The sequence below is a fragment of the Pristiophorus japonicus genome, chromosome 10 (genome assembly GCF_044704955.1).
Source record: "Pristiophorus japonicus isolate sPriJap1 chromosome 10, sPriJap1.hap1, whole genome shotgun sequence".
Lineage (NCBI taxonomy): Eukaryota > Metazoa > Chordata > Chondrichthyes > Pristiophoridae > Pristiophorus > Pristiophorus japonicus.
Window position 1 is genome coordinate 199,983,618 of NC_091986.1, and position 27,396 is coordinate 200,011,013.

At 47.4% G+C, this 27,396-nt stretch overlaps 1 protein-coding gene across 1 annotated transcript; it reads left to right on the plus strand.

The window, feature by feature from the left end:
* Positions 1–212: 212 nt before the first annotated feature.
* Positions 213–27,071, plus strand: LOC139274895 (regucalcin-like). The gene is made up of 6 exons (XM_070891619.1): positions 213–375; positions 8,578–8,760; positions 11,288–11,503; positions 14,801–14,932; positions 18,897–19,051; positions 26,759–27,071. The coding sequence occupies exons 1-6, from the start codon at positions 213–215 to the stop codon at positions 26,807–26,809; spliced, it is 900 nt and encodes a 299-aa protein (XP_070747720.1). The 3' UTR covers positions 26,810–27,071.
* Positions 27,072–27,396: the final 325 nt, after the last annotated feature.

Genomic DNA, 27,396 nt, shown 5'->3' on the forward strand with positions numbered 1-27,396 from the left:
AATTTTAAAGACCTCTATTAGGTCACCCCTCAGCCTTCTCTTTTCAAGAGAAAAGTGACCCAGCCTGTTCATCCTTTCTTGATAGGTATAATCTTGCATTTCTAGTATCACAGAAGATGATTGGTGCAAAGAAGATGATTCAGCCCATTGTGTCTGTGCTGGCTGAAAAGGAGCCTGATTATTAAGTGACTTTTCAATATTTTTCACAGGCAATGGCTTCCATTAAGATCGAGTGTGTCGTGAAGGACAAGAGCAGAATTGGAGAGAGCCCAGTTTGGGAAGAAAAGCACGGTTGCCTTGTGTATGTGGATATCACAGGACAGAAGGTGTGCTGCTGGAATGCAGCCACTAAACAAGTAAAAACCGTACACGTTGGTAAGCAAAGGTTGTCTTAACATGGGACAGTTCCATTCCTAGCCTTATATATGGCAATTGTTATTTCCTTTTGTTAAAATGTGCATAAACCGTCACCTTCAGAAAGAAAGAAAGACTTACATTTATATAGCGCCTTTCACGACCACCGGATGTCCCAAAGCACTTTACAGCCAATGAAGTACTTTTTAAGTGTAGTCACTGTTGTAATGTAAGAAACGCGGCAGCCAATTTGCGCACAGCAAGTTCCCACAAACAGCAATGTGATAATGACCAGATAAGCTGTTTTCGTTATGTTGATTGAGGGATAAATATTGGCCAGGACACGGTGAGATATAGGAGCCCAGTTATTGCCCGTGATAGAAATTTAGATTTTTTTCCCTCTAAAATGAAGAATAGGAGGACTAACCAAACTGCCTGGGACATTCTCTCCATTGAATTCTCTCCTCTCTATAGCTGCTAGACGATAAAAGTATTGCATCTAAAATGCATTTTTCCCATCAAACTTTTTATATCCTCATTTTGTGTCACACTGGCACCTGATTGGTTGAAATTTCATATTCACAAAACAGCAGTAAATCATGCATGGAGAAGTAGGTAACATAATTATTAAACATGCAGAGTGTGGGTAAATGGGCTTGAACCCAGCTATTTACGATATATATAAATGATTTAGACGAAGGCATTGAATGTAATATCTCCAAATTTGCAGATGATACTTTGGTGGCAAAAACAGGAAGGCAGATTATTATCTGAATGGTGACAGATGAGTAAAGGGGAAGTGCAACAAGACCTGGGTGTCATGGTACATCAGTCATTGAAAGTAGGCATGCAAGTACGGCAGGCAGTTATGTTGGCCTTCATAGGAGCAGGGAGGTCTTGCTGCAGTTGTACAGGGACTTGGTGAGACCACACCTTGAGTATTGTGTGCAGTTTTGGTCTCCTAATCTGAGGAAGGACGTTCTTGATAGTGAAGGTTCACCAGACTGATTCCCGGGATGGCAGGACTGACAAATGAAGAAAGACTGGATCGACTAGGCTTATATTCACTGGAATTTAGAAGAATGAGAGGGGATCTCATAGAAACATATAAAATTCTGATGGGATTGGACAGGTTAGATGCAGGAAGAATGTTCCCGATGTTGGGGAAGTCCAGAACTAGGGGTCACAGTCTAAGGATAAGGGGTAAGCCATATAGGACTGAGATGAGGAGAAACTTTTTCACCCAGAGAATTGTGAACCTGTGGAATTCTCTACCACAGAAAGTTGTTGAGTCCAGTTCGTTGGATATATTCAAAGGGGAGTTAGATGTGGGCCTTACAGCTAAAGAGATCAGTGGGTATGGAGAGAAGGCAGGAGTGGGGTACTGAAGTTGCATGATCAGCCACGATTATATTGAATGGTGGTCCAGGCTCGAAGGGCCGAATGGCCTGCTCCTGCACCAATTTTCTATGTTTTTATGTTTCTATGTTGAACCCACAACCTTCTGACTCAGAGGCGAGAGTGCTACCCACTGAGCCACTGCTGACATAATTCGAGGTTCTGGAGGGCTGCCAATACCCATGGAAAGGGAAGAACATGAGGTGGGGAAGAGGGCAGGATGAGTCACGTTATAGAATTGTACACGTCTATCGTCCCGCAGATGCTCCTGTTGGCTCTGTGGTCCCTCGGCGATCAGGGGATATGTTCTGGCAGTTGGAAAAAGGTTTACCTTGCTAGATGGGGAGAAGGAAACCGTTACCAACTGTAGGGCTTGTCTTCACAATCCAAATACCAGCCCTTATAAAGGGTTGATAATCTCTGGTCGGGTAACTTCGGACAAGTACTACACAAACAAATCAGCTTAAGGCTAAACATCTTTCTTTAAATACGAAAGCAAAATACTGCCGATGCTGGAAATCTGAAATACAAACAGAAAATGCTGTAAATGCACAGCATATGTGGAGAGAGAAAGAGAATTGTTCCGATGGAAGGTCATCGAGCTGAAACATTAAATCTGTTTCTCTTTCCACAGATGCTGCCTGACGTACTGAGTGTTTCCCGCATTTTCTGTTTTAAAAAAAACTTTAACCGATTTCACACATTTCCGAAGCAGAGAGTGGTCTTTGAGTTCCACCGGGCGATCAGTCCGTCGTACTCAAGGCTGTTGCATCTTCTTCCATTCTCCTGCCGCTCTAACCTCCGACTGCAGTGCTCTTTTGTCCCTGACGCCCTCTCCTTATACATTCTTCCTGGTTGGGGCATGAGTACCATTCGTTCTGCCTCAATGATTGGTAGAGTAGGCTTCGATCATGAGCTTACCTTAAATGGTTGACAGGTCAGGCGATTGAGGCCTGGTGCACCAATTCCATGTGACTCATCAAACTGACATGTCAAACCCATCTTTCGTTTAGGCACTCAACATCGAGTCCAACAATTTCAAACCAGAACTACTTCCCATATTTTTTTCCCCATTCCTCTTTTCTTTTTACAAACGCCATCTTTTTATTCTCTTTCCTGGGGCAGCAGGTGATAATTCCGCCATTCACACCCCCTCTTGACTCATCTTTTGTTGCCTAACTTGTGCCATTACCATCTCATTTTTGCCCATCTACCCTTTTGTCTCTCTAATCTCTCCTGCCTTCCACCCTATCACAGACCTTCCCTTTTGTTCTTTCCTCCCCTCTCCTTTTCCCTGCCCCTGCACTTCCTTAAGAATCTGTTACATCTCGAACTTTTCCAGTTCTGAAAAAAGGCTCACAGACCCAAAACGTTAACTCTGTTTCTCTCCACAGATGCTGCCTGACCTGCTGAGATTTCCAGCATTTTCTGTTTTTATTTCAGATTCCAGCGTCCGCAGTATTTTGCTCTTGTGGTAGGTCCTGCCTCTGTTTCACATTTCTACAGCCTAATCATTCTTTTCAATCACCTTTTTTTGTTGACAGACTCCACTATTTCTGTGGCCTCTTAATCGATGCTTGCCTCATCATTCCTTTTGTTATTTAATCACTCCTGCCTTCCTTCCCTTCCCCACTTTCCCTGCCTCTGTACACTTGCTTATCATCATAGGCAATCCCTCGAATCGAGGATGACTTGCTTCCACGTCAAAAAGTTCACAGGTGTTTCAATGAAGGACCTAATAGTCCAGATCCCGAACTGAATCTTGAAGGATGGAAGATGCTTGTGCGTGGATTTTTGTTAACGTGTGGTGACCGTTGCACACCAGCCACCACACGGGCTTGACAGAGCTAGGCCTTGTTCGAGTGGCAAGGATTACCCTGTACTATGTGGGAAGTCAGGGACGCTGACGACTACATATGTGGGAAGTGCATCCGCCTGCAGCTCCTGACGGACTGCATTGCGGCACTGGAGTTGCAGGTGGATTCATTCTGAAGAATCCACGATGCTGAGAATGACGTGAATAGCATGTTTAGCGAGTTGCTCACACCGCAGGTAAAGGGTACTCAGCCAGATTGCAAATGCGTGACCAGCAGGAGGAGCAGTGTAAGGAAGGTAGGGCAGGGGTCCCCTGCGGTCATCCCCCTGCAACACAGATACACCGCTTTGGGTACTGTTGAGGGGATGACTCATCAGGGGAGGGCAGCAGCAGCCAAGTTCATGGCACCGTGTGGGGCTCTGCTGCACAGGAGGGCAGGAAAAAGAGTGGGAGAGCTATAGTGATAGTGGATTCGATTGTAAGGGGAATAGATAGGCATTTCTGCGGCCGCAACCGAGACTCCAGGATGGTATGTTGCCTCCCTGGTGCAAGGGTCAAGGATGTCTCGGAGTGGGTGCAAGACATTCTGAAAAGGGAGGGTGAAAAGCCAATTGTCGTTGTACACATAGGTACCAACGATATAGGTAAAAAACAGGATGAGGTCCTACGAGACGAATTTAGGGAGCTAGGAGCAAAAGTAAAAAGTAAGACCTCAAAAGTAGTAATCTCAGGATTGCTACCAGTGCCACATGCTAGTCAGAGTAGGAATCGCAGGATAGCTCAGATGAATATGTGGCTTGAGGAGTGGTGCAGAAGGGAACGATTTAAATTCCTGGGTCATTGGAACCGGTTCTGGGGGAGTTGGGACCAGAACAAACCGGACGGTCTACACCTGGGCAGGACCGGAACCAATGTCCTAGGGGGAGTGTTTGCTCGTGCTGTTGGGGAGGAGTTGAACTAATATGGCAGGGGGATGGGAACCTATGCAGGCCGCAGAAATGCCTATCTATTCCCCTTACAATCGAATCCCCTATCACTATAGCTCTCCCACTCTTTTTCCTGCCCTCCTGTGCAGCAGAGCCCCCCACTGTGCCATGAACTTGGCTGCTGCTGCCCTCCCCTGATGAGTCATCCCCTCAACAGTACCCAAAGCAGTGTATCTGTGTTGCAGGGGTTGACCGCAGGGGACCCCTGCCCTATCTTCCTTACACTGCTCTTCCTGCTGGTCACGCATTTGCAATCTGGCTGAGTACCCTTTACCTGCGGTGTGAGCAACTCGCTAAACGTGCTATTCACGTCATTCTCAGCATCATGGATTCTCCAGAATGAATCCACCTGCAACTCCAGTGCCGCAATGCGGTCCGTCAGGAGCTGCAGGCGGATGCACTTCCCGCATATGTAGTCGTCAGCGTCCCTGACTTCCCACATAGTACAGGGTAATCCTTGCCATTCGACCAAGGCCTAGCTCTGTCAAGCCCGTGTGGTGGCTGGTGTGCAGAGGGAAATAAAAGGGAGACAGAGGTAAAAGATAGAAAAGAGAATAGTAAAAGTGGAGGGCAGAGAATCCCAAGGCAAAAAAGAAAAAGGGCCACATTACAGCAAAATTCTAAAGGAACAAAGTGTGTTAAAAAGACAAGCCTGAAGGCTTTGTGTCTTAGTGCAAGGAGTATCCGTAATAAGGTGGATGAATTAACTGTGCAAATAGATGTTAACAAATATGATGTGATTGGGATTACAGAGACGTGGCTCCAGGATGATCAGGGCTGGGAACTCAACATCCAAGGGTATTCAACATTCAGAAAGGATAGAATAAAAGGAAAAGGAGGTTGGGTAGCATTGCTGGTTAAAGAGGAGATTAATGCATAGTTAGGAAGGACATTAGCTTGGATGATGTGGAATCTATATGGGTAGAGCTGCAGAACACCAAAGGGCAGAAGACGTTAGTGGGAGTTGTGTACAGACCTCCAAACAATAGTGGTGATGTTGAGGAGGGCATCAAACAGGAAATTAGGGGTGCATGCAATGAAGGTGCAGCAGTTATCATGGGTAACTTTAATACGCATACCGATTGGGCTAACCAAACTGGAAGCAATACGGTGGAGGAGGATTTCCTGGAGTGCATAAGGGATGGTTTTCCAGACCAATATGTCGAGGAACCAACTAGGGGGGAGGCCACCTTAGACTGGGTGTTGTGTAATGAGAGAGGATTAATTAGCAATCTCGTTGTGCGAGGCCCTTTGGGGAAGAGTGACCATAATATGGTGAAATTCTACATTAGGATGGAGAATGAAACAGTTAATTCAGAGACCATGGTCCAGAACTTAAAGAAGGGTAACTTTGAAGGTATGAGGCGTGACTTGGCTAGGATAGATTGGCAAATGATACTTAAGGGGTTGACAGTGGATGGGCAATGGCAGTCATTTAGAGAACGCATGGATGAACTACAACAAATGTACATCCCTGTCTGGCGTAAAAATAAAAAAGGGAAGGTGGCTCAACCGTGGCTATCAAGGGAAATCAGAGATAGTATTAAAGCCAAGGAAGTGGCATACAAATTGTCCAGAAATAGCAGCGAACCCGGGGACTGGGAGAAATTTAGAACTCAGCAGAGGAGAACAAACAGTTTGATTAGGGCAGGGAAAATAGAGTACGAGAGGAAGCAGCAGGGAACATTAAGACGGACTACAAAAGCTTCTATAGATATGTAAAGAGAAAGAGGTTAGTAAAGACAAATGTAGGTCCCCTGCAGTCAGAATCAGGGGAAGTCATAACGGGGAACAAAGAAATGCAGACCAATTGAACAAGTACTTTGGTTCGGTATTCACTGAGGAGGACACAAACAACCTACCGGATATCAAAAGGGTCAGAGGGTCTTGTAAGAAGGAGGAACTGAGGGAAATCCATATTAGTCGGGAAATTGTGTTGGGGAAATTGATGGGATTGAAGGCCGATAAATCCCCAGGGCCTAATGGTCTGCATCCCAGAGTACTTAAGGAGGTGGCCTTGGAAATAGCAGATGCATTGACAGTCATTTTCCAACATTCCATTGACTCTGGATCAGTTCCTATGGATTGGAGGGTACCCAATGTAACACCACTTTTTAAAAAAAGAGGGAGAGAGAAAACAGGGAATTATAGACCGGTCAGCTTGACATCGGTAGTGGGTAAAATGGTGGCATCAATTATTAAGGATGTCATAGCAGCGCATTTGGAAAGAGGTGACATGATAGGTCCAAGTCAGCATGGATTTGTGAAAGGGAAATCATGCTTGACAAATCTGGAATTTTTTGAGGATGTTTCCAGTAGAGTGGACAAGGGCGAACCAGTTGATGTGGTATATTTGAACTTTCAGAAGGCTTTCGACAAGGTCCCACACAAGAGATTAATGTGCAAAGTTAAAGCACAAGGGATTGGGGGTAGTGTGCTGACGTGGATTGAGACTGGTTGGCAGACAGGAAGCAAAGAGTAGGAGTAAATGGGTACTTTTCAGAATGGCAGGCAGTGACTAGTGGGGTACCGCAAGGTTCTGTGCTGGGGCCCCAGCTGTTCACTTTGTACATTAATGATTTAGACGAGGGGATTAAATGTAGTATCTCCAAATTTCGGATGACACTAAGTTGGGTGACAGTGTGAGCTGCAAGGAGGATGCTATGAGGCAGCAGAGTGACTTGGATAGATTAGGAGAGTGGGCAAATGCATGGCAGATGAAGTATAATGTGGATAAATGTGAGGTTATCCACTTTGGTGGTAAAAACAGAGAGACAGACTATTATCTGAATGGTGACAGATTAGGAAGAGGGGAGGTGCAACGAAACCTGGGTGTCATGGTACATCAGTCATTGAAGGTTGGCATGCAGGTACAGCAGACGGTTAAGAAAGCAAATGGCATGTTGGCCTTCATAGCGAGGGGATTTGAGTACAGGGGCAGGGAAGTGTTACTATAAGTTGTACAGGGCCTTGGTGAGGCCTTGGAGTATTGTGTCTCCTAACTTGAGGAAGGACATTCTTGCTATTGAGGGAGTGCAGCGAAGGTTCACCAGACTGATTCCCGGGATGGCGAGACTGACATATCAAGAAAGACTGGATCAACTGGGCTTGTATTCACTGGAGTTCAGAAGAATGAGAGGGGATCTCATAGAAACGTTTAAAATTCTGATGGGTTTAGACAGGTTAGATGCAGGAAGAATGTTCCCAATGTTGGGGAAGTCCAGAACCAAGGGTCACAGTCTAAGGATAAGGGGTAAGCTATTTAGGACCGAGATGAGGAGAAACTTCTTCACCCAGAGAGTGGCGAACCTGTGGAATTCTCTACCACAGAAAGTTGTTGAGGCCAATTCACTAAATATATTCAAAAAGGAGTTAGATGTAGTCCTTACTACTTGGGGGATCAAGGGGTATGGCGAGAAAGCAGGAATGGGGTACTGAAGTTGCGTGTTCAGCCATGAACTCATTGAATGGCGGTGCAGGCTAGAAGGGCCGAATGCCTTACTCCTGCACCTATTTTCTATGTTTCTATGTTTCTAAGCCGATTGGAGACCTGCTCTGACTTGCTTAAAACCTGTTACATCTCTAACTTTTTCCAGTTCTCATGAAAGGTCATCGACCTGAAACGTTAACTCTGTTTCTCTCAGATGCTACCTGACCTGCTGAGTATTTCCAGCATTTTCTGTTTTTATAATCGCAATCTCTGAATTGCTTCACCTGGTGGCCCCCTATGGCGACGGCACCAAAACCTGTTAGAGCACGACTGGTAGTCTCTGTTGGCAGTTTTGAATTGGCTGTAGCCTGTAGGCATGTCTCGCTTTCAACAGCATTGTCTGGTTTCGAGATGGCTGTTCCTTTGTTCAATCTGTGCACCAGACGAACAGTCTGCATGCGAGCCATTGTCTATTGTGATCAGGGCTGCTTCTTAATCGTCTGCACCTTGAGTGATGTTGCTGCATCTATAACAGCATCAGTATTTGCAGGATGAGCCACGTTATTGAATTGTACACGTCTATCTTCCCTCAGATGCTCCTGTTGGATCAGTGGTCCCTCGGAGATCAGGGGGATATGTTCTGGCAGTTGGAAAAAGGTTTGCCTTTCTCGACTTTGAAAAGGAAACCGTTACTGACATAGCCCTGGTCGACCAAGATAAAGCAAACAACAGATTTAATGATGGCAAAGTGGACCCTGCTGGACGTTTCTTTGCAGGTTAGTCACAACCAATTTTGCATTTTACATCTCTGTCCACATACAGCTTTGCTGAAATTGGCTTTCACCATTTTACCCTTGTGTTGATCAGGTCTACTTTAATCTACCTTAGGTAAGGTACTTTAGACTTAAAAAGGCAGTTGGATGACGGCGGAATGGATCACCAATTTAGGACTGAGATGTGGAGACATTTCTTCACTCAGAGGGTGGTGAATCTTTGGAATTCCCTATCCCAGAGGGCTGTGGAAGCTCAGTCGTTGAGTGTATTCACCACAGAGATCGATAAATTTTTGGACATTAAGGGAATCAAGGGATGTGGGAATAGTGCGGGAAAGTGGAGTTGAGGTAGAAGATCTGTCATGATCTTATTGAATGGTGATGCAGGCTTATGGGGCCCTATGGCCTGCTCCTGCTCCTATTTCTTAGTAAGGTGTGTGACTTGAAGGTGGTGGTGTTCTCATGCACCTGCTGCCCATGTCCTTCTAGATGGTGGAGGTTGCCGGTTTGGGCAGTAAACGAATCAAGAGGTTTCGAAGATTTATCCATAGAATTTAATCATCATAGACATTCCTCGAATTCGAGGAAGACTTGCTTCCACTCTAAAAGTGAGTTCTTAGGTGACTGAACAGTCCAATTTAAAAGGCAGTAATGAAAGGGTACAAGTGATATCCTAAAGCACAACTCTGAAGATCAAGTAAATTACAAAGCTTGCTAGATTTTCTACCCATTGACTATGAATATCTCGACTAATAACTAGATTATGTGACAGACTTGAAATTATGTTCTGATATTTTAACTTAAAAAAAGGTATCATACACACAAGGGGTACGATAGCATAGTGGTAATGTTGCTGGACTAGTAATCCATAGGTCTGGATTAATGATCCAGAGACATGAGTTCAAATCCCACCACGGCAGCTGGGGAATTTAAATTTAGATAAATCTGGAATAAAAAGTGAATGTCAGTAATGGTGACCAGGAAGCTACTGGACTGTTGTAAAAACCCATCTGGTTCACTAATGTCCTTTAGCGAAGAAAATCTGCTGTCGTTACCCAGTCTGGCCCATCATCATCAGAGGCAGTCCCTTGAAATCGAAGAAGACTTGCTTCAACTCTAAAAGTGAGTTCTCAGGTGACTGTACAGTCCAATATGGGAATTACAGTCTCTGTCACAGGTGGGAAAGGGTGGGGTGGGTAGTCTGGTTTTCCGCACACTCCTTCTGCTGCCTGCGCTTGTTTTCTGCATGCTCTCGGCGACGAGACTCGAGGTGCTCAGCACCCTCCCAGATGCTCTTCCTCCACTTAGGGCGATCTTTGGCCAGGGACTCCCAGGTGTCAGTGGGGATGTTGCACTTTATCAAGGAGGCTTTGAGGGTGTCCTTAAAATGTTTCCTCTGCCCACCTGGGGCTCGCTTGCCATGTAGGAGTTCTGAATAGAGCGCTTGCTTTGGGAGTCTCGTGTTGGGATGCGGACATTGTGGCCCGCCCAACGGAGCTGGTCGTGTGTGGTCAGTGCTTCGATGGTGGGGATGTTGGCCTGATTGAGAACACTGACGTTGATTTGCCTACCCTCCCAGTGGATTTGCAAGAGGTTGTAGGTAGGTGACCCCAGACCCACAGCAATGTGGTTGACTCTTTACTGCACTCTGAAATGGCCTACCAAGCCACACGGTTATGTTCAAGAAGGTGATTCACTGCCACCTTCTCAAGGGCAATTAGGGATGGGTAATAAACTTTGGCCTTGTTGACAAAACCCACATCCCGTGAATGAATACAAAATATGATTTAATTTAATTTTTATATGTTCTTAAGTCTTGAATCCATTTTTTTGCTGGTGGTGATATGACCCTTTTTGATATATCAAGAAATGCAAGGGTATACCTATTTGGAAAGGATGAACAGGCTGGGTTTCTTTTCTCTTGAAAGTGACCTAGTATGACCTAATAGAGGTCTTTAAAATTATGAAAGGTTTTGATAGAGTAGATACAGCAAGTGTTTCCACTTGAGGGGAAGAGCAAACCTAGAGGCCATCAGTATAAGATAGTCAGCAAGAAATCCAATCGGGAATTCAGAAGAAACTTCTTTACCCAGAGAGTGGCGAGAATGTGGAACTCACTACCACAGGGAGTGGTTGAAGCGAATAGTATAGATGCATTTAAGGGGAGGCTAGACAAGCACATGAGGGAGAAGGAAATATAGAGTTAAGCTGATAGAGTTAGGTGAGGAAAGATGGGAGGAGGCTCGAGTGGAGCATAAACACCGACATGGACTGATTGGGCCGAATGGCCAGTTTCTGTGATTATGACATATTATAGAATATAATGGAGTTATTCTGTGATCCCAACTTATATTATCTCTACCTCACACTCCCTATGAATGTGACTCCTCTATTGGAAGCATGGAATTGTGGAATCATCCCTATATTCTCAATATCAGAAATTACTGCATACTCTTTGCATGTGCTATTAATGTATTAGGAAAACTTCAATGGTTAGTATTTACAGGGCTAACACTGACTTCTGCTACAGGGACCATGGCAATTGAGACTCGTCCAGCTGAAGTCGAAAGGCAGCAGGGATCTCTCTATGCTCTGCAGTCTGATCACTCTGTGGTCAAGCACTTTGACCAAGTGAACATTTCTAATGGTCTGGACTGGTCACTGGATCACAAGACCTTTTATTATATAGACAGCTTATCTTTTGCTGTGGATGCGTTTGACTATGACCTACACTCAGGAAAGATCTGTAAGTATATTTTAAAACGTACTTGGTCACATGTTGGAATGAGCCATTTTGTGATGTGTACATTTTTTTCTAGAAAGGTATATTCTTGGCCTCTCTGTTGCTGTGCAATAAATTATAGTTGGCTGCAAGGACAAATGGGCAAAGCTATTCCTGAGCCTCTCTCTGTGCTGACAGGGTGTGTGTGGCAAAGGCACTGGGTTGACTCTTCCTCTGATTTGCCCCTCCATGCCCAGGGAGAAATGCCCGATTGCCTCTTGGTGTCTCGCTATAGTGACACAGCTGAGATAGGGAAGTCAACAATGCAAGGTTAGTGTGTAGGAACCTGAGTCCTACCGATCTCAGGCAGCACATTGAGACTCCAGCACCCTGTGCTGCTCCCTAATATTGCTTATATTCATTGATTTGGTCCATGACTAATGTTCATCTTTTGTTAATGGCAATAGGGTTTTAACTAAAGACTTGTATTTATATAGCGCCTTTCACGACCACCGGACATCGCAAAGTGCTTTACAGCCAATTAAGTACTTTTGAAGTGTAGTCACTGTTGTAATGTGGGAAACACGGCAGCCAATTTGCGCACAGCAAGCTCCCAAAAACAGCAATGTGATAATGATCAGATAATCTGTTTTGTTATGTTGATTGAGGGATAAATATTGGCCAGGACACCAGAGATAACTCCGCTACTTATCTTTGAAATAGTGCAATGGGATATTTTACATCCACCTGAGAGAGCAGTTGGGGCCTCGGTTTAACATCTCATCTGGTACCTCTGACAGTACAGCATTTGTTCAGTACTGCACTGGAGAGTCAGCCTAGTTTTAAGTGCTCGAGTTCCTGGAGTGGGACTTGAGCCCACCACCTTCTGACTCAGAGGTAAGTGCACTACTCACTGAACCACAGCTGACACATACATGTAAATGCTTTTTAGACAAATTTTTGTTCAAGTTTTCTTTGCTTACTTGCCCCCACTTCAGCCCTGCCATGTTATGTCAGCTTGGCTCCATTAGTAGCACTCGTATCAGGTTGTGGGCCCGGGACTTTAGTATATGATCTCGGCTGGGATTCCAGTGCAGTACTGAGGGAGTGCTATACTTCCAGCGGTGCTATCCTTTGATTAGGTGTTGAACCAAAATCCTGTCTTGTTTGTTCCAGTGGTTCAGGTAGATGATAATGGCTCCATGGCACTAATCTCAGAAGAATAGGCAATTCTGCCAGAGTTTAGGCCAACTTTCATCCCTCAACCAACATCACTAAAACAGATTGCGCCGCTGTGTTTGCTGATGTGACAACGGCGGTTGAAATTCTTCTACGCGGTATAATTAGCGACGTGCTTATTTGTACTGCAAAATGGCCAACATGCTCCACGCTTTGTTTCTGATTGGTTCCCTTGGAAGATAAGCCACAACCTGAGGTTTCACAGGAATGTGTAACTGGAACTGTCCATCCCAAGATCTCACTGACTTTGCAAATTGTAACTCGATCCACGTTCAGTTTCTGAAGCAACAGAGGGCAGAGCTCCCCAGAAGACAGCAAGGGCCAGCCAAAGTGCCTTACCCCAGTCCAAGTACATCCCTCCCCCAGCCGAAGTGCCTTATCCCAGTCCAAGTACATCCCTCCCCCAGCCAAAGTGCCTTACCCCAGTCCAAATACATCCCTCCCCCAGCCGAAGTGCCTTACCCCAGTCCAAGTACATCCCTCCCCCAGCCAAAGTGCCTTACCCCAGTCCAAGTACATCCCTCCCCCAGCCGAAGTGCCTTATCCCAGTCCAAGTACATCCCTCCCCCAGCCAAAGTGCCTTACCCCAGTCCAAGTACATCCCTCCCCCAGCCGAAGTGTCTTATCCCAGTCCAAGTACATCCCTCCCCCAGCCGAAGTGCCTTACCCCAGACTAACTACATCCCTCCCCCAGCCGAAGTGCCTTACCCCAGACTAACTACATCCCTCCCCCAGCCAAAGTGCCTTACCCCAGTCCAAGTACATTCCTCCCCCAGCCGAAGTGCCTTATCTCAGCTCAAGTGCATCCTCCCTCCAACCCACCATAGATGGGGCATTGTGTATGGATTGTTAACAGGTTTATTGGTTATGAAGTGAATAGTGACAGTGTCATGACTTCTGGATATCATCCACTCCAACGATGTCCCTTATACCTGTGTCTCACCCCCCCATCCCCCCACCAGTGTCTCTCTCTCTCCCCCCAGTCTCTCTCTCCCCCCAGTCTCTCTCTCCCCACCCAGCCTCTCTCTCTCTCCCCCCCAAGCCTCTCTGTCCATCCCCCTGCCTCTCTTTTCCCTCGTCTCTCTCCCCCACAGCCTCTCTCTCCCCACAACCTCTCTCTCGATCTGACAGCCTCTCTCTCTACCCCCAGCCTCTCTCCCCTCCCCCCAGCCTCTTTTTCCTCCTCCCTGCCTCCCCCAGCCTCTCTCTCGCTATCGGGCGGGCCCAGGCCGGCTGGCGGGCGGGGGGGGGGGGTCGATGGGAAGAGTCAGAGCCTCAGGTCCTGCTTCTCGGCACCACGCGCATGGAATGATTCAGGCCGGGAGTGGGGGGGGGGGGGGGGGCGGAGTTTGAGGGGGGTGGGGCTTGTCACCTGTCAGTCAAAAAGGTGCAGTACAAATAGGTACATTGTATAATTAGTGCACCAGTTAACGCATTTACATCAAGCTCTAGTGTCCATTATTTTCATAACATTATTAACCCGTAGCACGCACAGGAATTTGATGGTAAATGGTCAAAATAATACACGGGCATTTCTACCCCCATGGAGGAGGCAACTTGTAATTTCTCCAATTGAATATTGGGAAGACCGAAGCCATTGTTTTCAGTCCCCACCACAAACTACGTTCCTTAGGCACTGACACCATCCCTCTCCCCAACTTCTGTCTGAGGCTGAACCAGACTGTTCGGAACCTTGGTGTCATATTTGAACCTGAAATGAGCTTTCGACCACATATCCGCAGCATAACTAAGACCGCCCATTTCCACCTCCGCTCATCACCTGTCTCCGCTCTTGCTTCAGCTAATCCACTGCTGAAACCCTCATCCATGTCTTTGTTACCTGTAGACTTGACTATTCTAACGCACTCTTGGCTGGCCTTCCACACTCTACTCTATGTAAACTAGAGGTGATCCAAAACTCGGCTGCCCGTGTCCTAACTCGCACCAAGTCCTGTTCATCCATCACCTCTGTGCTCGCTGACCTACATTGGCTTCCCGTTAAGCAACACCTCGATTTCAAAATAAAGGAAGGGATGTGCGTTCGTAATGAATAAGACTTTATTTTTTTACATTACTGTATAGCAAATCGAAGACTTATGTACAAGCTTGAACAAGCGGAGGCTATTCCAGATGGACAGTGCATCGATGCAGAGGGAAAACTTTGGGTTGCCTGTTACAAGGGTGGACGAGTCCTGCGTATTGACCCAGAAACAGGTAAATCAATTAAATATGTAAACGGCGATGTCCAATTTTGTGCTTGAAAAAACTATAATTTCCCATTTTGACACTTCAATACCAGTATCAGAATTCATTATTATATTTTTTACACCAGTCTATTGTTATCTTTTTCCTTTAATCTTCTGCATAACATTCTCTAGCCAGCAATGCATCTGTTGGTCTGATGCAGAATGTTATTAGTGCTGAGGGTGAGCCACTCACAAGCCACTTTTGAACCACATGTCAATGTCCAATATCTCTTCCCATCATCCCCACTAGGAAAATTCTCCGGTTAACTTGGCTGAGATCATTAACTCACCGTGTGGGCTATCGTGGATTCTAACCCAAGTTCTACCACACCATGGTAGCTTCATACATCCCTCCGTACTACCAGACAAGGCAAATCTACAATTACAACAACAATGCCTTTTGTAGTTCATCAGAATTACTTCATGCATACAGTCCAGGCCAGAATATATCTATAGACCATGTCCTATTTTAAGATCATAATCTATAGGATCGCCATTTTAACCCCGGTTTTGACTGTCTGCATTGGGTATGTTTTGCCAATTCCTGCATGATTGCAATACCGAGTACCACAGCGTCCTCAAATGCAGGAAGGAAAGATAATTGGTAAAACATGTCGTTCATTATATAAGTCAGTCATGAAAATTGGATTTATATAAGTGCCATTAATGAAAAAAATGTCTGAAGACATTTCACAAATGGAAGTCGCTATGGGGAATGGATGCTTTGCCATAGAAGATTAGGAAGGATAATTTAAAAAAAGATGGGTTGAAGAAAGGTTTTCAAAGGCGGAGAGAGAAAATGAAAGGTTTAGGGAGGGAGATACAGAGAGAAGGTCTGAGAGGCTTAAAACTCCACCACCATGGTAGACGAAGGCTACAAAAGTCAGAGGGCTGAAGGATATGTGAGGGTTACAAGACTGGAGGACGTTGCAGAGAGAAGATGAGGAAAAACCATGGAAAAGATATGAAGATAAGGATGAGTATTTTAAATTTAATGTATTGGGGACCGAGAGCCAATGTAGGCCAGCAAAAATGGGGAGATTGGGACTAGAGGTTATGTACTTTGGCAGAAAAAAAATCAAAGAGCAAGTTATTATTTAAATGGAGAAAGATTGCAAAGTGCCACAATACAGCGGGATCTGGGGGTACTTGTGCATGAAACACAAAAGGATAGTATGCAGGTACAGCAAGTGATCAGAAAGGCCAATGGTATCTTGGCCCTTATTGCAAAGGGATGGAGTATAAAAGCAGTGAAATCTTGCTACAGCTGTACAAGGTATTGGTGAGGCCACACCTAGAATACTGCGTGCAGTTTTGGTTTCCATATTTACGAAAGGATATACTTGCTTTGGAGGTAGTTCAGAGAAGGTTCACTCGGTTGATTCTGAGGATGAGGGGAGGAAAGGTTGAGTAGGTTGGGCCTCTACTCATTGGAATTCAGAAGAATGAGAGGTGACCTTATCGAAACGTATAAGATTATGAGGGGGCTTGACAGGGTGGATGCAGAGAGGATGTTTCCACTGAAGGGGGAGCCTAGAACTAGAGGGCATGATCTTAGAATAAGGGGTCGCCCATTTAAAACAGAGATGAGGAGAAATTTCTTCTCTGAGGGTTGTAAATCTGTGGAATTCGCTGCCTCAGAGAGCTGTGGAAGCTGGGACATTGAATAAACGTAAGAAAGAAATAGACAGTTTCATAAACAACAAGGGGATAAGGGGTTATGGGGAGCGGGCAGGAAAGTGGATCTGAGTCCATGATCGGATCAGCCATGATCTTATTGAATGGCGGTGCAGGCTCGAGGGGCCGTATGGCCTACTCCTGTTCCTATTTCTTATGTTCTTATGTTCTTATATTCTAGAACAGGAGATGGGTGTCTTAGTTTTGGATAAGTTGTAATTTCTGGATGTTAAAGGATGGGGGACCAACAAGGAGGGCTTTGGAATAATCAAATGTGGAAGTGATGAAAGGGTAAGTGTTTCGGTGGAAGGACTGACATGGAGCATTGTTGCAGAGGTGAATTAAGTGGTCTTGGTAATGGTTAAGAGGTAGGGTTCGAAGCTCAGCTCTGTGTTGAACAGACACTTTGGGCTGGATTTTCATTTTGATTGCGCCTCTGTTTGCGCCCCAGAGGGGGCGGTAATGGGTCACAAAATGCTGAGCACCTGGACGGCCAGCTTCCAGCACCCCACCGGCAAATTTGGTGGGGGTTTTGCGGCTGCACTGAGCAGTACCGCCCAGGAGTGTCACGCCGCTCTGCAACAACCCAGTTTTGACAGCGATGCGATATTTATTTGGAGCGGCACTCGTAGCGCTCCCTAGTGACACCGCCAGAGAAAGCAGGCGGTCCGAGCTGTCCTGGGGCGCTAAGGGAAGAAATGATTGCAAAAGATAAGTGAAATTGATATTGCTTTGTGTTTTTTTTTGCCATCCACCTTTATTTGGGGGGAGTAGTTCGTCGGGAATGTTTTATGTGTTTTTTGTCCCGATTTTTTTTTTCTCGCAGGGAGGCCTCTCTTCGGACGGTCCGAAGCTGGCTCTTCAGCAACAGATTTTCAGTTGCTCACCCGGCCTAGCGTCCTAAGAGACGTGTGGAACGCCTCCCTTAGCGCTCCGCTCCAGAATCAGGGCGCAGCAACCGAATTTTCTGGCTGCCGTCGCAAACCATTTCTCGCCGCAAAATTTACCGACCCACCGACATTAGCGCCCGAAGAAGCCTCCAACCAAAAATCCAGCCCAAAGATTTTGCTCAGTCTGACTTAACCAGAGTGAGAGGTTGAGGTAGGGGATGGAATCAGTGGCAAAGGAGGTTGTGGCAGGAGCGGGTGAATACAATCACTCACTAATACTCAGTTGGTGGAAGCTGTGACTCATCAATGACTTCATGGTGAACAGTCTGGCTGCTATGGAGTCAAGAGACGTGGTGAAGAGGTCGAGCTGGACATCAGCAGCATATAAATGAAAGCTGATTCTGTGCTGAGGAAGATGTCACCGAGGGGCAGCATGTAGATGAGGATGAGGAGAGGGTCAAGGGAAGCTACTCATAGGATTCAAGAGATGAAAGTGGTAGGTGGGAAGAGAAGCCATTGCTGAAGATGTCGGGTTGCAGTGGAATCACATGAGGTCTACCTTAAGGAGCTAGACAACGGAGTTCTCTAGTAACTTATTATGGCAGATGATTGCAGTCAAAGAAAGTTCATTCCTTGTTTGCGCTCCATTTTAGAATTTTGCACCTGGAATTTCCGTGGTTACTCTTCCGATCTCCCCCGTAACACTGAAATAACATAAATATCTAAAAATGGCATTTCATGATATTTCTTCGGGATTACACCTATGTTATGGTGGAGCATGGGAGAACCCAGTGCAACTCCCCTCCCCCTTCACCCTTAGATCCACACTCAGTAAATCCAATGCTAGGAGACTCTGAATCCAGTCTGAATCCATCCAAATCCTCATTTTGCTCATCGTCATCATCATCGACAGTCCCTCGAAATTGAGGGAAGACTTGCTTCCACTCTAAAAGTGAGTTCTCAGGTGACTGAACAGTCCAATACGGGAATTATAGTCTCTGTCACAGGTGGGACAGACAGTCATTGAAGGAAAGGGAGGGTGGGACTAGTTTGCCGCACACTCCTTCCGCTGCCTGCGCTTGATTTCTGCACGCTCTCGACGACGAGACTCGAGAGCTCAGCGCCCTCCTGGATGCACATCTTCCACTTAGGGAGGTCTTTGGTCAGGGACTCCAAGGTATATCTGGGGATGTCGCACTTTATCAAGGAGGCTTTGAGGGCATCCTTGAAATGTTTCCTCTGCCCACCTGGGGCTCGCTTGCCGTGTCGGAGTTCCGAATAGAGCGCTTGCTTTGGGAGTCGTTTTGCTCACAACGACAGTGAAGTCTAAAGCCCAGAAATCACAGATAAGAATCTTTCCTTCAGGTAAGAGGATCCAGACAGTGAAGCTGCCCGTTGACATGACCACATCTTGCTGCTTCGGAGGAAAGGATTACTCCGAACTTTATGTAACATCAGCTGTGGACGGGATGGACGAAGAATGGAAACAGAGACAGCCGCAAGCAGGCGGCATTTTTAAGGTCGGTCGATAGAATGCGATAATTGCCGATAATATCGCGATAGTGCTGGAGCTGTGAATCACAATTGCAAACTTTCTGATCTGCCATGCCACTCCCCTCTCAGCTGGCGAGAGTTCCGCCCAGACCATATGGAGGGCCGACTGGGTAGAATTTCCCGGCTAGCTCTAGAACTCCTTCGGACACAACTCCACAATAGCTTTTAAAAAGGATGTGGATACAAATTTGATAAGTATTCGGTGCTGTAAAATCCTATGATTCTAATATTTTTTGGCAAAGGATACTTTACCAAATTGTGCATGTACAACACAACAACTTGTATTTATATAGCGCCTTTAACGCATTAAAACGTCCCAAGGCGATTCACAAAAGTGTTAGCAGACAAAAATTTGACACTGAGCCACATAAGAAGAAATTACAGCAGATGACCAAAAGCTTGGACAAAGAGGTAGATTTTAAGGAGGAAAGAGAGAAGCAGAGCCGGAGAGGTTTAGGGAGGGAATTCCAGACCTTAGGGCCTAGGCAGTTGAAAGCATGGCCACCAATGGTTGAGTGCTTATAATCAGGGATGCTCAAGAGGGCAGAATTAGAGGAGCGTAGATCTAATTTATTAACAGCCTACATAACAGTACTACTGTTATCTCATGGATACATGTTGATGTTGACAAATGTGCTGACTCCCCAGGGGCCATGTATGAAAACGCAGTCATCCCTGGGAATAACAAAACCGCCTAAGTGTCGCGGTCAAGCTTTGTTTACACGCCTTGAGTGTTTAGCAACGGCTCTCCTGTCTGTGTAGTAGCCTGAGGAACTGCTTTCTTTTTCTTTTTCTTTTTCTCCTGAGCTTACGGCTTGTAACTAGCAGATATGCTACAATCAGGAGTTGGCCGATTACTAAGGCATGCGATCCCACCCGGATCCATGCAGGTATGTCTGCCCGTATCCCCAAATCCCACCATGCTGGGGGTTTAATCTGGGCAATCTCCCCTGCTAGAATTTCAGTTTTCTGCTCCATGGTGTAAAAATGTTTTTGCGACAAATCCACTGCCTGGAGGAGGGCTGTAAGTTTCTCAGGTAGTGGGGCAGTGGGATAGCCAAACTGGGCGGCATATTGTTGTAGGTGGCTGAGGTTGTTTTGTACCGTGAGGTGAATCGTGGAAGGTTCAGGGATGGGTGTGATTCTGGTGTGTGCCACTTGAACCTCTGCCCTGGGTTTAAAGCAAAAGCTGCTGTACGGTATTGGACACCACCTTCCCGGTCCGTGTTCATACCATTGGGCACTTGTGGTGACACAATATGTCCCATCGCCTACATATGCTACCTGTGGAGGCATGTGGTTAGGGGCCATTAACTCCATTGTGCAATTGATAGGCTCTGCCCCAGCAGTGCTGAACCCGCATTGTGGCCTTGCAAAAGCGTTCAAGTGCTGGGGGCACAGGATTACCTGTGCTCCCCTGCTCCGACAACCCGAGAGGTCTGTACCTGTCACAGTGTGCTCCCACATTGTGACATAAGGTGGGACCTCTTGGAATCGCCCATACCACCCCATCCCCGACATCCTGCCACCACCTATAGAAAGCAATGGAGATCCCCTCTGAACACACGCGATTGGATCCCCACATACACAAATAAATTCCTTGGTCGTACGCCCACCATTTCTCCCAGCACACCATTACCCCGCCAGATGACCCCATGATGGTTCGGTAGGTATCATTATCCAGACGTTTCCAGTCCGAATGTCGGTCTCCCACGTCCCTCTTGAGCTTTCTGAGCCACCACCACCGTCCCAGAGGTATGTCCCCTTGGCAAGTTAGGCATACCTTCCTGCCTTCTGACACTCTCACTCTGGAAGTGGCCACAGTGATCTCCGGGCAGGGGATGGAGACCTCTCCGTGGATAAAGTCCTTATGGTTGGAGTACTTGGTGGAGTTCGATCCCAACCACCCAGGCCATCTCCCCTCGTGGGAGTAGGTGACCCGGCCATCTGCCGCCGGAGTCCTTTCTCCTGTGGTCACTGTCGGCGCTTTGTCCCCGGAGCATCCGAAAACCAGGGAGTCCTCGGTGTCCCCTCGGTGCCCGGTGCAGATCCTTAGCGATACCAGCATCACTAACGTCCAGTAGGGAGGTGTTGACATCTGAAAGGCAAGAAGAACATGGCCTTGCCTTGAGAGACCTCTCCAGGCTCGGCCCACTTAACATGTTCTGAACATAACATGCTGTACCCAACCGTCACTGCCTTACCTAAACACATATGCACAGAACACAAAGTAACAAAACAGGAAGGGAAAATATATACACCGCCACCCGTCCCTGATTGGCACGGTGCTGTTTATCCATGTTGTTGGCCGCCTGCCAGTGAATCTGTTGAAGCTGTTCAAACAGATTCCTGACGAAGTGGTCCCGGTTCACCTCTCGAAGCTGCCCTTCGGTGAGAACCAGCGCCAACACATGCACTGGGGTTCTCATGATCCGGCCTGTCATCAGCTCATGGGGTGAGTACCCTGTGCTCTTTGACTGACTGGCCCGGATTCCCATGAGGACCAACGGTAAGACTTCCACCCACTTGTTCGGTGAGTCTCCCGTCTCCTTCCGCAGCCTTTCCTTTAGGGTCCGGTTCAGGTGTTCTACGGGGCCTGAGGACTGAGGGTTGTTTGCAGTGCAAACCAGACAGCCCGCACAGAAGTTGCGGACGTCTTTCCGGAGGCCTGGCCACCACCCTGCCTTTTCTACCCGTTGCCAGGTAGATTCCGGCCCAGGCTGTCCCGCACCTGGACCCGCATGGGCCAGCTGAAGGAATTCCCTCCAGTGTTGTGGCGGCACTACCCATTTGTCCCCTTTAAACAACATGCCTTCCCGCACAGCAATATCTGCAGCACTGTATGGGCCCTCCGCCTTTTCCCCCTTTTTGATAGCAGCCAAGGCAGCCTTCAGGATCGGATCCTGCATCTGGACTACTTTAAGGTCCGGGGCCGCAGCCGCCCCTACGCTCCCTTGTGTCCCTGGCTTGCTTCTTGCTGCTGCTATCCTGCCTGCCTCGTATGGGTCCCATGGGCGACCTGTACGAGCACCTTCCCTTGCCAGCAGGTCTGCCTGCTGGTTACCTTCCCCCCGTGGCTCAGTTTTGGAGTGGGCCTTTACCTTCTGGATATATACATCCCCGGTTTCTCCCACTGCAGCCACGATCTTTTCTAGCAGGGGTTTGGTCACAAGGGGCTTTCCATCCACAGAGGTGTACCCCCGGCGTGACCAAATCGCCAGATACTCTGTTCACGAATTGCAAGTGAACATGCTGTCCGAGCAAATCGTGTATGAGGTAGGGAATTCCTCGGGGTGTGTGACCACATACATCACCGCCGAGAGTTCCGCCTGCTGGGCGCTCAGGGTGCATGGGAGTTTAAGAGCCAAGGCAATCCCTGCCTTGGGATCCCAAACTCCGCAGCCCATGAGTCTTGTACCCGCGGACACTGAACTGGAGCCATCAACGTAGATCTCGCGGCCTGTGGGGTGTATCCCTGTCCGAAATCCAAAGTTGATGTCCCATACCCCCTCCACAGAGCATCTATGCGGCTGCCCTGGATAGATTAAATTTTCTGCGAGCCTGGGCTCACAGAGGCCCTTGACCTTTAAAGTCATTTGGGAGAGGAGGAGGGTCCAGCGAGTGATTCTAGCACTGCTCACTGTCCCGTCCTTAATCCTCCCGTCCTACAGCATCTGCGTCGGGGTATGGTGGGTGAGGAGTGTAATGGGGGATATTCCGGTAAAGATCTAAGCTCTCTTTACTGCCCAGTGGGTGGCCAGTAAGTGCCTCTCACAATTGTAGTATTCCTTTTCTACCTCCGTGAGGACCCTGGAGGAGTACACCACTGGTCTCAGCTGACCGTTTCGCCCCTGGAGCAACACTGCACTTAAGCTGTCGCCACTAGCTGCCACCTCCAGGAAGAATTCCTCCCCCCCATCAATTGCCCCTAGGGCTGGTGCTATCTGCAGGTCTCTCTTAAGACGGACAAATGCTGCCTCACAGCCCTCATCCCATTCCCGCTCGACCCCCTTATGTAGGAGTCTGAGCAGAGGGGCGGCTGTGGCTGCATAGTCCTCGATGAAGTCCCGACAGTAGCCAGTGATTCCCAGGAAAGAACTTACCCCCGACACATCCCTAGGGACAGGGAGTTCCTGCACTGCCTTTCTTCTAGCCTCATCAATGGCCCTTTCTCCTGCCCTTATCGTCAGGCCCAGGAATTTTACCTCCATTAGACCTATCTGGGCTTTCTTGGGGTTAACTTTAAAACCCCCTTCCTTCAGTAAGACCAGCAGTTCGGCCAGCAGTGGACCGTGTTCCTCACTGCTGTCTGTGAACAACAACAGGTCGTCCATATACTGGACCAGCTGGTGTGGTTGGCTGAAGCCTTTTAAGCAGTTCGCCATGCATTGGTGAAAGATGCTGGGACTATTATGAAAGCCCTGTGGGAGGCAGCTCCATGTATACTGCTGTTCCCGGAAGATGAAGGCAAACTTGTACTGGTCTTCCCTCCGTACAGGGATAGACCAGAACCCGTTGGATATGTCCAACACTGTGAACGTGGTTGCGGATGCAGGGATTTCCCCTATCAGATCCGCAACCGCCGCTACTGTGGGAGCACAAGCTGGGATGTTTTTATTGAGCACCCTATAATCCACCGTAGCCCTCCAAGAATTGTCCGGTTTCCTAACCGGCCAAAGCGGGGAGTTGACATGGATGCTATGGGTCTCAAAACACCCTGCTCGACAAGTGAGCTTAAAGCTGTCTCCAAATCTGCTTCTGCCTCTCGGGGAAAACCATACTGCATTTGCGGGTGGGACATGGAATCCCCATCTATTCTAACCTCCACTCCTGTGACTCTCCCACAATCGTGTTTATGGGTGGCAAATGCTGCAAGATTTGCTTGCACATAGGCCCGGTACTCGGCCGGGGGTTACCGACCAGAACCTCCAGGTCGTAACCCACTTTTAGCTTCATTGTACACAGAGTCCCTTTTCCCTGTTTCTTATCAATAACCATGACTTTTCCCTCTGCTCCCGTGCCCACTGTGCCCCATAGACAGTGATTCCTCAAGTCTACTAGGATCTGGCGAGCGATGATGAAATCAGCCCCCAAGATCCCTTTTCCCACCTGCTCCCAGTTCATCAGGACGCACTTCCATTGTGCTCCTAAACGAACTGCGAGCGGGACTGAGAAAAACCCAGCCTTCTCATTTCCTGTGAACCCAACGACACCCCGTTTGATAGAGGTGAGGTTGCGGGGTCCTCCGAATGGACTATCGTGCTGGAAGCACCAGTGTCCAAAAGGTAAGTACCCAATACACCCTCAACCTCCATCTTGACCCAGGGCCGTCCCCAGGGGTCGTATTCTAGTGGGCACAGGTATACAGGCTGGGTCTGGGCTAGTCATGGCCTCTGTACTGGCAGGGTTGCTGGTGCTTCCCTGCCTATTGCCGTGGCTACCTTCCCAATCCCCTCCAGCGCTGTCCTCACTGCAGCTACTATCTCATCAAGGAATGGTGAGGAGCTCCCTCTACTACCTCCACTCTGGGCGGCTCCTAAAGAACTTCTCCCCCCATATCTCTTTACTGGGCTCCTGCAATCCCTTTTAAAATGCCCAGCTTTCCCGCACCCGTAGCACACTCCCTCCTTATCAATCGAGCGACCACTCTCCTTGTGCCATTCCCTTTTGGGAATGGAGTTGGGTTTTACTTCATTTACCCGACCTTTGGAGGTTTTCTCCTCCTCCCCTCCTCCATTCCATTGGACCAGTGCCAGTTGCCTGACCACTGCTTCCTCGGTGAGGTTGGGGTCCCAGAAATCGAACCACAGTTCTGCCCTGGCCTTGAGCCGGGGCAAGCAGTTTGCCACCAGCATCCTCAGCCAGCGGCCAGTCTGTACCGCGGAAAGATTCGCCCGGTCGAGGAGCTCCCCACAGGCTGCGTGGTATACCACCCACAGCCTGTCCGCAAACGACTGCAGGGTTTCCCCTGCGAGCTGCCTTGTCCTTTCGACCCGTTCTGCCCGAGTGAGGGCTTGCACCCAAGGTTTGGTGAGGTTCACCTTGCCAAAAATGTATGAGGAAATTCTCTCCTCCATTTTAGTTTCCTCTCTTATCACCTCATCTGTTATATTAACATCTCCTGTTTGCTTATGTCTTGCCGCGGTCACCATGTTCTGTAAGGGGTTCCCAGGGAGTGTTGTTGTGCCTTGGGTGTCTCTCTCTGGGCTTCTGCCCTCACAGCTTATGCCTGGCCTGTGAGGTACCCTGAGTGCTGCAAGAGCACCCCTGGAGAGACTGTGTCCACAGCTTATGAAGGGGGGTTTTGAGATTCGTGCATCCCCACAGCTTATGCCTAGCCTGTGAGGCACCTGTGAGTGTCAAACACTCCTAACCCCTTCTTCCCTAGCCTGTGACACACAGTTGAGCGTTTTTGAGCCGCTCCTAGCTTCCCTTACACTGTTCTGACATAAGACTCACGATCAGGAGATGTAATACAATAGAACTGAGACAAGGTGATTCCAAGAGGAACTTTAGGCTTCCAATTTATTTGACAAGGTGTATCTCAACAAACAGCAATACATCAACAAAACAATCCCCCTAAATCCTACTAAACGGACACAACGAAAATCTTTACACAAGTTTAGCAGTACAATGTCCAACCTCCCACCTTTCCTGGCCTAACTGAGTTGGGAGCTCCGGGGACCAGAGGTTATACTCACTCCTGTGCCTTTCTGCAGTCTGGTGGTTTGTTTCTTCTATCTTCGGTGTCTTCGGACACTGGTTTTCCTTCAGCGTCGAGAGGCTTGCTGGTTGTTGGATCACGAAAGCACGGAACCACACACACTACGTCAGAAACCCCTTTTTATAGCCAGATTATACAGTCCGCCTCTCCTGCTGAAATCGATTCTTCCCATTGGTGGGCTTTGTGATTTTGAAAAATGCAGCAGTTTTAGATTATTGCGGGTTTTTTCCACTGATGTTAACCTACTCAAGGTTTGAATGGGTGATGATTGCGTTGGCCTCCTGTAGCCATTGTGTAGGCCCTTGGGTTGTTTTGGGTTCCCTGGTTTCTGAAGGTCTGCATAATTTTCCTCCAATTCAGGTTTTCTAACCTACTCAAGGTTTGAGTAGGGGTTGATTGGGTTGGCCTCCTGTAGCCATTGTGTAGGCCCTTGGTTTGTTTTGGGTTCCCTAGTTTTCTGAAGATCTGCATAATTTCCTTCCATAGTGTAAACATGGGGAAGACAATAGCCCAATAATGGCTGTGAGTCAGTCCCAGTTTTCGAGCAAGTGCTCTCCCATTGGCTTGAAAGCCCCATGCTTCGGGCTGACTCTGTCTCACCATTGGCCCTCCGATGTCCTCCCCCGTCCAATCACTGCTCTGCCAAGGTCAAACCGTATCGGTTTCAATTCACAGCACAGACTGATCCCACAGCCCTTTTCCTTCTGGGTAAAATGAGGGGGGTTTTCGTCCTCCCCTACATAATCGATGCTGTAAAATGCACGTGTCGATCTGGTTCGGTCCCGACGCTATCACTATCTCTGCTCAGACATAAATAATGATCAGAGAGGTCATGGAGGGCAGCGATGCCCATGGAACAATATCCAGCGCAAATCAGAATCTGTAGCGGCAGACAGGAGATAACTGGACATAAAAATTAACATTGAGTCCATATTCCTTTCTGTTTCAGATTACTGGACTTGGGGTGAAGGGAATACCACCATATTCATATGCAGGATAAAACACATCTTCAACAACCTTAAGCCTGCATTCCGTGCAGTTATGAGGCTTACTTGATCAACTGCTTTAAGCTACTATAACAGCAAGCTTTACAACATACCATTTTATAGATGCACTGATAAATTGTTAAGCTCTTTTGCCACACAAGATCTTTTTCACGTTTTCCACATTCTAATTATTGTTTAATATTTAATTCTAATTATACTCAAATGTTGGCCATCTGGCTATACTATGAAACAATAAAAATTATTTCTTCAGCACTATGCACTGTGTTGTTTTATGTTTTAATGGCTGATGTTGGACATCCTGGAGAGATGTGTTGGATGCAGAACTTCTTGGGGAGATGAGGGTTAAAAGTCGAACTTCTTTGTGTCTTGAAGGAACAGGCTTTCCAATATAAACAGGAAGAGTTTGACGTGCTTTGAGGAGAAAGCATGCCTTGTCTTCTGATATCTAAAGTGCTTGTGTAAAGAAAGAAACATTATCATTTAAATAGCGCCTTTCACGACCACTGGCCGTCCCAAATGCTTTACAGCCAATGAAGTACTTTTGGAGTGTAATAACTGTTGTAATGTGGGAAACACAGCA